Below are 15,192 nucleotides of genomic sequence, written 5' to 3' on the forward strand. Positions count from 1 at the left end.
CTGGACACTTTTTTTAATAACTTAAATCGTTGTTTGCAAATTTATAGTCATGTAGCTTTGGGAAGACTATGAATGCCACAATTTAACAAAAATGACACTGTGAATTTGAGTAGCTGCAATAGTCATAGCAGTAGAACAGTAAAGGAGAACAGCAAAATTAGACTGAGCTAATTTTATTTATGCAGAATCGAAGAATGAAGCATATTTCAGAACAAAAACGAAGGTTTAATATCAAGATTGGTTTCAGTACTCTGAACAGCTTGGTTTCAGCCAACTCCAAGTCGGTAAGTAACTTGGCAGCACTAACAGCTTAATATGGAATATAAGAAAGAGCCATTCTAAAAAGACTTGTTAATAAATTTAATCTCTTCACTGTTGCCTGAGAATGCCAGTCAGTCAGTGAAGACACTTGAACTGAGGGACTTGGAGAGGGAAGGGTGATAAATCCATGGCTTATAGTCAAAAGAGCACGTGACAGCACTTCATCTTTTAGACATTGTTCTTCTGATGCAGCTTCAAATGTTGAACAAGTCTTGTCTGATGAGATGCTGCAGCTTTAAAGCCAACAGGGAAAGCGGAAGAACTCATCTTTGCAATCCTTGCTCTTGGGACCCCAGTAATGAAGACTTTTGTCATGTTTGCAGCATAAGATGACTTTGCATTTACTGTTATGTCACCTTTCTTCTGACATACTGACTTTTTATACCCATTCTGGATGGTTTCTGGACCCCATAGCTGGGCTCCAAAAAGCTATGTTCCAGCTAGTATCGTAAGCTTGTTCTGCCTGAACCACGAGCCAGCCAGATGCAGTTGGTACGATGCTGGGCCTGGGTTAATGTACCTTGACATTCGGTCTGAGCTAATACACCCACCTATGAGCACAGCTTGTTAGCATAGGCTTCGTGCTATGCCATACCATGCTGTGCTGCGTTTGGTCAGCTGAGAGCGTGGCAGAGCAACTTGTGTGCCTGAAAATATCGTTGAAACATGTCAGTGACCCAAAGAAAGAACAACAAAGTCTGGTGAAATTCCTAAAGTTTCCTAGACTGATGAGATCTCTACCTCCCAGGAGGAGTCAGGAGCCTGGCCGGTACAGATGATTTTGAAAATCCCTCTAGGACTTTTTACATCTAGGATCACCCAGCTGCCTTTAAGAATTTGGCCCTGTGCCCGCAGCCTTGCAAATATTCTCAGGGCTTTTTCTTCCCCTGTCAACTGTCTTTTTGCATAGATTTACAGAGAAAAAAATTCCCAACGGACTTCTCATTGCCACATGATTTTGTCCAAATTAAGAACATATTCTGGCTACAGTAGTTAACTTGGTTTGCTAAATTGAAATCAAAATAATTGAAACACAGACTCGTCTGCACAACAAAATTCTAAGTGTCCTTTAAATACTGGTATCTTTTGAAACATGGAAAATATGAAGGCTTATTGTGCTGTATGTTTATTTGTTTACATATTTTTTATCATTTTATACATTTAGGCCATAAATTGTCAGAATTTCACTTCCTGATTTGAATAACCAATTTGAAAGATAGTCAGTTTTGAAAACTCAGCTTTGGTAAAATGTCTGATTATTTTCTTTCTCAAGTACAGATTTTTAATTCAGTCCTCAAAACTGAAGAGTATTTTAAAAAGAGATCTGTGGCATTGTTTCTGTATCCTTTGGTGATAATTGGACCACATTACCTTCTGTTTAATAACTTCAGGTTTCCCAAATGAAATAATCTATATTGTCAACTTCAAACAATGCTTCTAACAGCACTATAAATCTGTTGGCAGATGTAGCACATCCTTCAGTACCTCAGTAAGAATTGTAAATATTTTTAAGAGGATAGGTAACTAAATAAAACATTTTAAATTATTAAAATACTTTTTTCAACAAAGTGGCAAAAATGTAATTTGTGGAAGAAAACAACCACTGCAATCACATTTCTCTGTACTCGTGTGCAAACAGGAGTCAGAGAAATGAAGTGCTTAGTATTATCTGAAGTGTTTTGCTCTGCCTATCCATGTGCTTTTGCACACAGTGAAGGAAACTTAAGAAAAGGTGTTGAAGTGCTTTTTCTGGGTGTTACAGCAGGTTAGGGGCAAACTCTTCTTCATCTGTCTAGCTTTGTTCCAGAAAGTGAGCTCTATGTTTGTGTTTGGTCTAGATCAGCCATGCAATCACGCTCCAGAAAACAGTAGAATATATCGCTAAACTACAGCAGGAAAGAACACAGATGCAAGAGGAAACCAGGCGCCTTCGGGAAGAAATCGAGGAGCTAAACGCTACCATCATGTGAGATTTGGGGAGCTTTCTGTAATGAAGCAGAGCAGCTTGAATGTTGCTTTGGCTAACAACAGGGAATGTTTGCCTCAGATGTCGTGCCAAACAACAGATGGGTATTGAACAGAAGTAGAGTTGCTACCAACTTCCAAACAAAAAGCATAGTTGCTGTGGGATGGGCATTGGTAGCAAACTGTGTGGATTTTCAGCAAGCTCTGAGCACAACAGTGGCAGCATCAGAAAAGATGCATCAGGTCAATTAGAATAATTCTGAGGAGAACCCGGTGACAATGGTTTTTTTTAAAAGCTATGCTCACTGGGTGATCAAAAACGCTTACTCTTCATGATGGCTTTGCTGCAGTTTTCTTTCCAAATGCAGTCATTTTATATAGGAAAGTGTGGTTGAGTACGTAAGACACAGGACTTGGAATCAAGGAGCTTGCCACTGGCTGAACATAACTCTGATAAGTCACTTCACCTTCCTGGTGCCTCAGTTTCCTCTGTGGGTTTACGATAGTTATGTACTACTGCAAAGCATGTTGAGAACCCCAGTGGTTTTTCTTCCATCTACAGAAGTGTTAGGCTTAGGCATTATGTTAGATTTATCAGCAAATCAAAATCTTTCTATTTTTCTTGAAAAATATGATGACGTCTGTTTGGTTTTATTTTACATTGATCTGTTTCTTAAGAATATCTGTAACATTTTCTTCTGTAACATTGCTCTGGAGTAACTCTGTAAACTTTTCCTTGACTCTAATGTGTGTTTTTCTAATTGGATGCCCAAAACTACTTTGTTCGATGTTACACTTTGTTTTCAGTTTTGTTGCATGTAATAAGAAGTGTGTAGCACCTTGAGAAATCGCTTTGCTGTGTGAATATAGACAAAATTGATGGGAAAACAGTATGTATTCCTGGCTATAATGACTACATTCAGGGGGGTCATGCACTGGGAAGGCACCTTGGTCAGGGATACTGGGGATACATACTTTTCTCTTGCTATAATTTAGTCTGAAAGAGAAGTGTGGGGATTCTGACCTCAAAACATCTTCTTTTCAGTTCTTGTCAACAGCAGCTCCCTGCTACCGGGGTTCCCATAACACGGCAAAGATTCAACCACATGAGGAGGATGTTTGATGAATATGTGAGAAGCAGGACCCTGCAGAACTGGAAGTTTTGGATTGTATCCTTTTATATTAACCTGCTGAACTTGGAGTTTGGTATTGATATAGTTAGAGCCAAGAAATCTAGATTCTGATGCTGTGACTTTAAGCCAAGTTATTTAAATAATGTATGTCCTCAGTTTTCATCACATCTGTATATGGATGTGAATCCTTGCCTTTTAGGCTGTCATGAGACAGAGCTTGTTCACCTGAAACTATGGCAGGTAACTCGAGAGGAAAATGCAATACAAAGGCAAGGTTTTCTTGGTGGGTGGTTATATGGCAAGAAATGTTTAATGGACTGCTGCTGTAACTGTAGCTCTTGTAGTCTTTTGGAAAAACAACACAGAATAACAAAGATTTTTTGGGGGGGGGAGGAATATTACAAACAATTACTGAAGCTGTTGCAACGGCAGTTTTAAAAACTTGCATGCTTCTCTTTTTTCTTTTTTCCTTTATTTTTCTGTTTGGCTTTTGTTACAACAGTGAATCAACTTAGTTTCTCTTCTCCCATGCTAGCAGCTGTGCTTGTAAGTGAACAATAATGCAGGAGGTAGAAAGACACAAACTGGATGAAACCAAGTTAGCTGCATTTGTGCTGTGCTGTATAGACTTAACTAGTTTGGATCAAACATTATTAGCTTGAATCAGTTGAGGGATATTAGTAATTCGCGATGAGCAGTAGTGTTAACCTTCCTTTTTTCCCATTAAACTTCATATGTTCATATAGCTATTTATTTGGACTTCATATTTTGTATGTCTGTGTTCTGTGCTGGTTGTTTCCCTCTGGCTACCTGGATAATATGAGTGTATATGTGTAGGCTTGTGCATGCATGAAGTACAGCATTTTTTTAATACTTTGATATGTGAAAATACTTTCTTTGGTGTTTCCTGGTTTATGTTGGCCCTAGAAAGACACTCTTCCTTTTAGCATCCTTTTAGGAAACAGTTCTTAGCAAGATCTCACGCAGTCTCTGATAATTTAGAGCTGGTGCAACTGTGGACCTTCTGGATTCTACAGTACTATTAACTCTGGAACAATTTCAAGTGAATTACGAAAAAAGAGGTCTTTAAATAACCATTTTCATTGTTATATTAAAGACAATCCTGCACATGTTTGTTGATTGGGTGGTGTGTTTATTTTGTGCTGCTCTAAGATGTTAAGTAGCTCCAGAATTTGGAAGTGAGACACTTCTAGAAAGTGGCAGAGGTTATCGGGGATGAAGATGCAGTTTTGGGTAGCTACGTTTTGTAGTATTGGGGAAAAGACAAAGGCTTTTGTAGTTGGTGAAAGGGAAGGTTCATAGGCAAAGTAATGTTCCCAAACTTCCCTTTACAAGTCAGGATGTAACTATGACGGAACAGTTGTTCTAGCAGCTGAATTGAATCCTTAACTCATGCTGACACATTTCAGAATGTCTTGCAGTAAAAGCTGACAAGGTCCAGGGTGAGTGCTAATAATAATAATAAAAAATCTCCTCCTCATGAAATGACTGTAAGAGAGAAAAGGACAGTTTCATTACAAATATGAAAATACCATAGTTTCTGTGTGTATAGGAGGGAGATGAGTAATCTGGTCTTGGGCTACTAGAGAGGATCCAAGAATAGAATATTCTTGAATATTAGAATATCGATATAATAATACCCATGTTGTGCTTCCAGTCACTTTTTAAAAGTCTGTAAGGGTATGCAAATCCCCTCAAGTATGCCAGGCAATTGTTAGACCTATTGTGATTGTCAGCCACAGTGAGAAAGATGGGGGTGCATGACAATGCTGAGATTTGTTTGGGCCACGTGCTCACATGCTGCTGACTGTAGTCAGAAAATGCCATCTGGATTAACATGGTAAAACTACAGATTCTGAGCCCTCAGATGAGTTTAATCATCCAACCAACTTCTGAAAGAAATGTACCTGTAAGCTGGAATCTACTTGGTGAACTATCGTGGCGGTGTTATAACAAGCTGTTTTGAGTTCAAATATGGTGACCATTCCGGGAAAGCTCATCTGAGAGCCTGGGAGCTGGGACCAACTGAGGCTTGTGGTGGTGCTCTGTACATTTCAATACACTACAGGCTAAGAATTCTGTCTGCTCCTTTTCTACCAGGAAGGTTATTGCCAACTCCAGGCCCATCCTTCTAAGCTGTGACAGTAGAGAGCCAAAAGAAAAGCCTGTCAGTCCTCAGCTAGCTATTGTTCTGGTCCACTTAGATGCGGATCAGCAAGTCTGGTCCTTGGTGTGGGAATCCTTGCCACGCCATTGATCATCTCTGAGAATATGCTTATGTACTTTGAGATCTTTGTTTAGCTGCAGTAGCAGGGAGCTTCAGTGTTTGCTGAAGAATCTGCCTGAGAAATTGGCTGAATGCTTGCACTGTTGGCTCGTGCTGGACTCAATATTGCCAGGCAAGACTTACACAGGTACCCCGCTTTGGATGCATTTGTGGTGTGCTATGGGAAGTGGTATAGTTAGACTAAAGCCTCTATATCCTTTTGCTATGAAATCATCAGTGTTACATGAAAAAGGTGGCAATGAAGAAACTGAACTAATTACATGTATGTAGAAGTTTGAGATACTCATGCACTTGCAACAGTGCCACAGTGTGCAGCTGGATTGTAGGAGATCAGGTGAGTTGTACAGGAATTTTGGAAAAAATGGGTATCACTAGGAACTGAGGTTCCGTTTTTTCCTTTGTCTTAGTGTTACAGATTTCAAAAAATGTTTTTTGAAATGTTGCAATCCCTTTACTAGTTGAAGTCCATTTAGAAGTCCATAGTTTTCTCTGCAGACTGAGCTGTAATAGCCTTTCCCATAGAATGTTTTGAACTCCTCTTTTGTTGTCTCCCTTAACGTTTGATGATTTTGCAGTTCAGCATTATTATTAAGCCATTGTTCGAGTCCTTCAATAGGATGGTTTCCACAACAAGCTTTAAGGATCTGAATCAAACTGCAATGGCCTGGTTGGATCAGCACTGTTCTCTTCCTGTTCTGAGGCCAAGTAAGTGAAGTTCTATCCAGCAGTTATTTTAGATCATAGGAATTGAGACCATATGTAATACCATTTCTTGAAAGTCAGAGGATGACAAAGCAAGCACATGATGTTGAATATGACTTCCAGTTGAAAAATAAGAACCTCTTTTGACTGCGAAGACACTTGGTTGCATGCTTAACACTGAACAGGAAAAAAACCCCAAATTGCTGACTATAGATACCAGAATTTAAACAGTCTCAAGCTGCATTTAAATTTCAAATACTTCACTCTAGTTGGAGTAAGTTTGGCAGTGTGATTTATCTCATGTTAAGGAAGACTTCTGAGATTTGTATTCAGCTTTGGAATGACCTTCTGTTCGGGCGTGATTGCTTGAAGCTTTCCCCCTTGCAATTCAGCAAGTATTTACATTTACAGTTATCATTGCCAAGCAGTACTCTGTTTTGTAGAAGAAATAGGTGTTTTGTTAAATGTCGTAGATCTCCATTCCTTGTTCCCCAGGCACGGTCCCTGCACATCTCTGTTTCTTGCTGTCACTGTGTGTGGAGGTGCGCGTGTTTCGCAGGAGTATTTCCATAATTCTGTCATGCGTAACAGCCTTGCAGTACCTGCACGCTGTCCTGCATGGATCTGTTTGCAGTCAGACTAATAGCTTTTCCTGATGCTTTTCTGACCTTTTTTATAGTGGTGCTGAACACTCTCCGGCATCTAAGTACAACCACCTCAATTCTGTCAGATCCATCGCGCCTGCCAGAGCAAGCTGCTGAGGCAGTTAACAAGATGAACAAAACAGTTGGCGAAACCTAACAACCAAAGACAATGATTTGCTCGTACAAGGGGTGGAGAACCTGCCAGCCTGGCGAGTCTCCTTTCAGTTGGTGCACTTTAGAAAGAATTCTCTCCATCACCCAAGACGTTGTTCAGGGCATCTGACTCTGCCTTTGGAATACGTGGAAGTATGATGCAACGTTGTCATATAACGTTTTGGTTCCTCTTCAGTGCTGTGCTGTACTCTGTTCAGTGAGAAAACACCAAGCTCAGGTAAATTTAGCAGGTTTGAGTCCTGCAGGCAGCAATATATCGCCATCAATGCAGCATGCATCTATATGCAACAAACATATTTCTATGAAACAGCTTCAAGTACTAAGTTCTCTGAAGTGTAAATCTTGTACACCAAGGAATGTTCCCTTCAAGGGGAAATATACTTTTGATTTTGTGAAACAAAATGTGCTCTTTATTTTGTTTTCTGGTATTCAGTTCCATTTGTTTTACTTGAACAGTGAAAATTGTTAAACAGGATCATATTAAAAACCAAAGGAGAAGAAAAATCCGTCAATCACGTCAACTCGTGGCAAAAATACTAGAATTAAAATCTCAGGCTGTGTTTTGTGTATTTTTATTTTAATGAGTGTATCATTGCATATGGTCAGTTTCAAGACATGCTTTATTTTCTAGCAAATAAAGTAGCTGATTTTTTTTTTTCCTGATACAGCCATTGCAAGTGAGTAGCAGGCTATGCAGTAAGTGCAAGAAAGCAGTTTTAGGTTGTGTAAATTCTGTAAACAGGATAGATACATGAATTTCATACTCATTTAATCTGTGAACTGTTTTCTTGCACTCTGCAGAGTTCAGCTGCCTTCCTCATAAAAAGTGCGCGTATAAAACACATCCATAGATGAATGTAGTAGCGCTTCAGAGACAAGAATTGAGCTTGTAATGTTAAGAAATTGGCTTTTTTGTTATCTCAGAACCTATATCAATCCACATGGACTTATAGACTTTGCTTCTTCCTCTTTTTTGCTTGTTCTTTTTGCCTTCTATCTGAAAAACCTGAAGGACTTGGCTAAATTCGGTCTATATGGGAAAGTTATGTTCAACATGAATTATAAAACATAGAAAAATATGTTTATAACCTGAAATACCGCATTCCATTTTTCCATGACAGTCTCAGCAAATACTGTGCTCTGCTGCAGATAAACTCGGTCTCATTACAGCAGTGATAGCCTGTCCATCCTGAGACAGCACTGGGATATTCATTCCAGCTGATTGTTCGTACTCTGGAATGATCTTACGACCCTTGTAATTCCACTCATTACTTGATTCTGATTCTTAAGAGCTATGCAAACTGCGTCTAAGGTTTCCCTGGTACCTCCCCTGGGTAGTTTTCTTCCAGTTTCAAAAGCAGGCTGCCTGGAGGTGATTAGCAGGCTAAGGCAGTGCTAAAAAGAGGAGCAGCTAAAACATTTGGGCATTGTGCATGCTGAAACGGGGTCAGTAGGTTCTCATTTGGGGGATATAGTTTTTCTCAGCATTGTCCCCAATCTTCCCCGTTTGGTGGGCTGAAGTTTAAATAGAAACAGCAGGCCTGGGGAGTGGGACTCAGCACGGGGAGTATTTTTCTTTCGTTTTTGTCCTGAGATTTTGCAGCTAATGGCTTTCCTTGCAGAGTTCGGTTATGTGTGAGCAGGACTGTAGCAAGAAGAAACGGTGAAAGGTTAACCCTCTCCCTGGGCAGAGGTACTGCGAGTTGAGGAATTGGGGGCTGAAGGGGACTGCTGGGGGAGAAGGGAGCCGAAGGGAGAAGACAAAATGGCGTGATCTAAGTACCAACATGCCTTTCTGTGGCTGTGCAGACAAATGAGAAGATGCTCTTGGTTTTGGGGTTTTTTTGGGGAGGTTTTGGTTTTTTTACAGTAGATATGCCATCATTTGAAGTTTGCAGCACGTGTGAAAACCTGTGTCCCTGTGACAAAACCAACAAAAAACCAGGCCTCCACCAAGAAATGATTTGTTGAAATAGTATGTAAAGGTTGTCATAGTAAATAAATAGCAAGTAGATTTTCGGGGGGATCTGTATCTAGGTCTTTCATACATAATGTTGTAATCAAGTAAGCAATATTCTTTGGGATGCATCTGGATAAAAAGTGTTGAATAAGTGTAAATTCTTTTTTAAGTCAGTGCTTTAAATCCTCCCATTTTTATCATTGATTGTGAACTTGATTCCAGTAAAGTCATTTAACACTGTGATTAGCTGGGGAGCGTCCCTCAAGTTCTTTCTTTACTGGGCTATCTCATTGAGATGCATAGATATCTACATGCATATTTGCATGTTAAAAATATAAATCCGCTTTTCTAGAAAGAAATCAGTTAGGCAAATTGTCCAAGAACAGACCCACTTGTGGTTTTGCTGTACTTTTCAGATGAAGAGATTCTGTAATGCCTCCCCTGCAGTGTGATCTCCTGCTTGTCAGGCAGCGATCGTGCTTAATTTTTAATACTGCTAGTATTAATGACATTAGAGTTTTGTCTCACCAAGCAAAGTGCACTACAAGCATACTTCAAAGCCCAGGGAAGTATGATGACTTCTAAACTTAAATCTTAACGTCTCAGATCTCACTGAACGGATTGGAAGCTGAAAGGGACCTTAAAGGAGTAGGAAGGGGTAGTGCGACAGAACTGCTAAATATTTTTATTATTTAGCAGTTTTTATCTGGATGTGGATAGAAAAAACATTGCGCTTGTTGCACCATGAGCTGGTTACAATTGTAGGGAAAGTGCTTGTTTTAATAACTTGTGGTGGAGAAACAAGCTCGTGGTACTATTGAAAGACTGCAAATCTTAACATAGTAAAGAGAAAAAAGTTAAATAAAAAATTGCTTACTTAGGCAAGAGTGTAGGAGGGAGGGAAGGAAAAGTGAAAAGATACTTTCCACGTAGTGCAATTATCAGAAATGCTGTGGCTGCTCTTTGAAGCAGTGATTCGGTGTATTTTTGTCACTCTGTTATTGCAAATCAGAATTCTTTTATCAGTCAACCTTGTGAGGGGGGCAATTTCACTTCATTTGAAAACTGAGGAGGAAAAAGCTGTATTATGTCTCACATCTGCACAGCAGAAGTACTGAGGAACGGTATGAAAAGAGATTCACCATGTATGTATTAATTCCTGCATAGTTTTCCACTTTGGTTTATATTTGAACTCTCTGTCTGTCTGACCCATTGAGGAGTCTAAACACTATCTATTTCTTTAAAAAAAAAAAAAAAAAAGTTGGTAACACTTTCTCTGCTAATTTAAGCAGTCTGATTTCCTCAGTGTCACCAAAGTATACTTAAGCAAGCAAAACACACGGTGCCTATGCTCTACACAGAATTACAGATGATGCACATCTGTCTTCAGTGAATTGGTGCTAAACTTTTAGAGAATCCCCGTGGAATCGAATACAAGTCATATTCAGTCAAATCTAACATACTTCACTCAATAAGGGACTGGCTAGGAAAAATATTTATGGCCTGTGGTACGCACAAAGTCAAACAGATTGTCTAGTGGCTTCTTCTGACCTTGAATTCTATTAATTGGTATATTGTAGGTGGCGCCCACCCCAAACACAAGTTCTGGAGAACTTGTGCATTATCTCATGTAGTTATTAGGCTTGTATGATGCTCCCTGTTAGCAGGAGGAGTAAGTGGTGAAAGTCCAGGAGGAAACTAAAATTGAAGGAATTAACGAGTAGTACGAACAAAGACAAGTGCATGCTTCTTCTTGATAGCCTGATTTCTGCACAAAACCAAAGGATTCTTAATTAATACCGTTTGACCTAATTGGCATGTTCTTCCATGCTTTTCTAGACCCCTCGGGAAGCCTTCTGTGAAGGGAGACTTACTAGAATGTTTCCATCTGTGCCTTAGATCTTGGCATCGTGTATGCATTTGATTTATCTCAAGTCATACGTTCTTCCCCCTAATACAGTGCTATGTGAAAAATTCAGTGAATCGACAAAAGTGGGGCTTCCCTGGGTTTTAAGAGGGTTTTATCTGCATGGCATTACTGTGTCCCTTTGAAACCGAGGTTGTGAAAAATTGTGTGTATGTATGGAAAAAACTGCGTCTTTCCTGCTGACTTCACCATCCTCCCCTCCCATGTACAGAGGCATATACGCACGCTTGTACATACCGTCATAGCAGAAGTTTGACAGAAACCCAGTAAATATGCAAATGCTTAAATCTCTAAATCTGGAATGGCTTGAAAAGGCAAAGGGCTCTCAAATTGCACTGGAAAATAACATCCTTTTACTTTGTATTTTCAGGGGGTTTTTTACATGAGAGAATGACGGTGTGCGTATGTGTGTATGCACGTGGTGTGGTAGAGGCGAGAGGGGCAGGTAAATTTCGTTTTGTTTGCTTTTAAAGCCCAAAACTCCTGAAGAGCAGTTTGAGAGCAGGAGAGGGAAGCTGACTGCAGAAACATTCAGTAAGATAATGCTTTTGTAGTACAAAGTATTTGAAAGCTATTCAACTTTCTTTGTTTCACGAGTGGATAATTCTTGCCTTGATGTTGCCAACTAGAAGATACTGCTGACAATAGAATGGATTGTTAAGTATTTTGACCTTTTTATTTCTTTCTTTTTTGGTTTCTTTCCACCTTTATTGCATGGGAGAACACCCCAAATCAAAAGGCTGGTGATACCTAGTTTAGGTGCTTTAGGGATTCAGTCACTCCAATCTCGGAGGCCTATGAACAACTATTGATGACTTTTATGAGGGGTTTTTTTTTATTAGCTGAGACAATAGCTTAATTCCTCCTCAATTTATACACTTGAGTTTCAGAGGAGATCATTTGTTTGGTTTTTTTTTTTCTTTTATAGGACCCCAATATTGTTCCTGCAACATAAGTTAAGTCCTCAAGTTTCCTTTTGTTTCATTCTTGGTTGGATTTCATGCTCTTTTACTGTGTTAGAGCAGAAGTGGTAGTACCAAATTGTAGATTGATCTGTAAAACTTGATTCAGTTACAAAGAAACACATCTTAGGTATATAATAGAATGACTTTCTAGCCATTGTCTGAATTGCTTTTATATCTGAGTTTTTCCAACATGAATAAGGTTTGGAATCAAAAGATATCAATGTTAGGAGCAAGCCTTTTAATTAACAGTACAATGAATAAATTGCTCTTCTTCTTCTTCTAACCATGTATTTAAATGTGTTTTAAGTGAATGGAGTTCATTCTTGTTAAAAAAAAAAAGACATAAAAAAAAAAGCTTGGAGGTATGAGGACTTCAGGTTGTGCTCTTGCTTTGCCTAGGTTTCCTGTTCTGTTGCATGACACAACTTCTGTTGTGCTGTTGATATGTAGCACTTTTCAGTAGGTCTGTTAAATTGTGCAATGCATTTTTTATATTTACAACCAAAACAATAAAGGTTATTTTTTGGAAGAAACTGGTTGTAATGCCTTTATTTTCTAACTGGATGTGGGGAAATGGTAAGAGGAATTGTTTGTGGACCAGCACCTGCCGTCCTTCTGAAGCTTGGACTCCTTTTAAGAAACCCAGCACCCCTTGGGCCCTTCTTGACTGAAAGAATCAACTCACTTAAGGCTTAACTTGGGCTTAACTTGGAGCCTACAAGTGATTTCCTTTTCTCACGCGTTGGCCACCAGACTGTATTTGCTCTGTGCTGGGTTGTTCCCTGTCTCACCAGGGTAGCCAGATTGGCAAAAATTTAAAATTACCCTCTCTAGTCAACTCTGGTCCCTTTGGTGAAGCAGGTTAGAGACTGGGAATGAACGGGTGGGCTGAAGTACCATCTCCCCTGGTCAGGGTGTCTGCGGGGTGCACGTGTTTCTTCACCCTAAATAACCAGGGAGCCTGCTCTTTCTCTGATCAGTGTTCCTAAAGTGATCGGGTCCTTGTTAATTATATTAAGCATAACTATGAGAGCGAGCTCTTTTGACAAAACTAAGCAGGCAAACCTCTATTTATTTCTGCACCTAGTTTTAACAGGCTAGTAATTCAAAGGTAGCCCTGGTATTTCTCCAAGAAAGGTAAAACTCTTCAGCCTGCAGAAGCTGCACCAACGCCTTGAGCCCTGATGGTCTTATTTTCTTGCAGACTTGGGTCTGGGGCTCTTGGCTGAGATACTGCCCGGCCGGCGGACTCCCCAGAGCAGCACTGAGATCCGATAACCCTGTATTCCCGTGGAACTGGTGTCAGTGTTGGGCACTGAGCTCCTTAAGTCCATTTAAAAAAATCGAACAAGTAATGTTTCATCTTTGCCCTTAATGACTGATTGTTGGATTTCCCTGGTCGGACGCTTCAGTTGTCGCCTCACGGGTATATTAGATAGTGGAAGCAGCACTGGGTGACTAAGGCTCTAGTTGAAGTGAAAGGTAATAGATGAGTGAAAAGAAGGATTTTACTTAAAAGTCATTGCACAAGAGTTGATGCTGATTAATGTCGTCCTTGTGATTGGTGGCTTTGACTTAATATAGCGTATGAGAACTTTTGATGACTCAGGCCTGTGGTTCCAGGAGAAGGTACAGCAGTTTTCTAACTCTGTTTAATTTTTTAAGTATCTCTAGCTTGATCTCACACAAAGCATTTTGGTAAGAGAAGGCAGTGAATAACAGTGCTATTGAAACAGCGATAAACCAACGCTTCAGCCTGACTCCACTCTTGATCAAACATTACAGATGCCAGTGTTGCTGCAACGGCGCTGTCAAACCTCCCTGGGAGGAAGCTGTGGCTGGAGAGCACTGTTTCTTTGCTACTGATTTTGTGGTGATTTCAGCTGATGTGCCAAAAGACAGCTATTGAAATGGCTGTCTGTGTGTGTGAAAGAATGGAACGCAATGCTCACTAGGTTATTTTTTAAGGAGTTCTTCCATGCCTATTCTTGTCCCTAAGGACGTGTTCCTCCTGAGTGTGCTCATCGCCAGGAAGTGGGCAGACAATGAATAGTTGGGTGTCGGGGAAGTTCCCGTGTGCAAATGCAGAAGAGTCCCTGTGGTCATCCAGAGGTTTAACGTGTTCCGATTTCGGAACAAGGTGTGTGTATCACAAACCCCAACGTCTTTCCATCACAAAACGGAAAGAAACCCACAAACGTCCCTAAGTCCTACTGCTGCCTGCCCTTTTGACACTTCTTGCAAAGCCCATCTGTGCCTCCCCCGTCTCAACTGTTCGTTCCTCATAGGTCTTGTAAACCACCAGCTTTGTTTTCAACCAGGATCAATGGGGAACTGCTTGTCAAGAACGCTTTGCTGGCAGGTCCCTTTCTGATGCAGGAGACATCATGAGCAAATACCCACCTTTGGACTCGCCACGCTTCCACGAAGCTCACACAGGTCGGAGAGGTGGTTTATTAAAACATTCTTTGAATTCAAGGTGTGCCAGTGTGGCACTAGCAGAGCACGAGCCGTGATACTTGTGTTAACACCAGAAACCAGAGTAACGGTCTCAGATGTGCCCGCATCCTTCTGCCTGTCGCCACTATGTCACATCCCCGTAGCGGTGTCTGAAATGGGTTCCGTGTGGGAGGAATTCTTCCCCCAGCTCCAGAAAGGAGCTTGGTCTCTCTGTTCTTCTTGGGAAACTAGAATACTTTTCTAGGATGCCCCCACGCTGGGGCTTTTTTGGGACTGGCAGTGACTCAGCTCTTCCTGCAGCTCTTTCCTGGAAACCACTGCTCCTGGAGAAGTCTGGGCAGTTCTCCAGCAACAGGAGGGAGAAGACCTACAGCTGCATCGGCACCGATGACACCACCTTGAAGACCCATCACAGCAGAATACACTGATGTATTTTGCATCCAGAGGATTTGAGAGGAGGATGGAGGAAATGAACTGGTACCAAAATCCCTCGCTCCAGCTCCTCTTGGGCTTTTCGCAGCCTCACAGAGAAGGAGCCCCGGTGCCGCTGGGACGCTCAATCCAGCTGCGATTCCCTGGACGTTCAGAGCACAAACCTGAGCACTCTTGAGCAAAGTCAACCCCACATGAGGC

At 40.7% G+C, this 15,192-nt stretch overlaps 1 protein-coding gene across 6 annotated transcripts in view; it reads left to right on the forward strand.

Annotated features, from left to right (window-relative positions):
- MLXIP (MLX interacting protein) overlaps nt 1-10,076 on the forward strand; it is a 52,438-nt gene extending 42,362 nt beyond the window's left edge. For 5 of the 6 annotated variants that reach the window (XM_054844728.1, XM_054844727.1, XM_054844732.1 and 2 more), the window contains 5 exons: nt 186-284; nt 2,160-2,287; nt 3,332-3,455; nt 6,303-6,432; nt 7,109-10,076. In XM_054844728.1, the coding sequence (XP_054700703.1) occupies nt 186-284; nt 2,160-2,287; nt 3,332-3,455; nt 6,303-6,432; nt 7,109-7,230 (603 nt within the window). In that variant the 3' untranslated portion in view covers nt 7,231-10,076. Of the gene's footprint in view, nt 1-185; nt 285-2,159; nt 2,288-3,331; nt 3,456-6,302; nt 6,433-7,108 lie in introns of those variants that run through there. The other variant, XR_008579563.1, reaches the window with a different exon arrangement.
- The last annotated feature ends 5,116 nt before the right edge of the window (nt 10,077-15,192 follow it).

Source organism: Grus americana, chromosome 16 (genome assembly GCF_028858705.1).
Source record: "Grus americana isolate bGruAme1 chromosome 16, bGruAme1.mat, whole genome shotgun sequence".
Lineage (NCBI taxonomy): Eukaryota > Metazoa > Chordata > Aves > Gruiformes > Gruidae > Grus > Grus americana.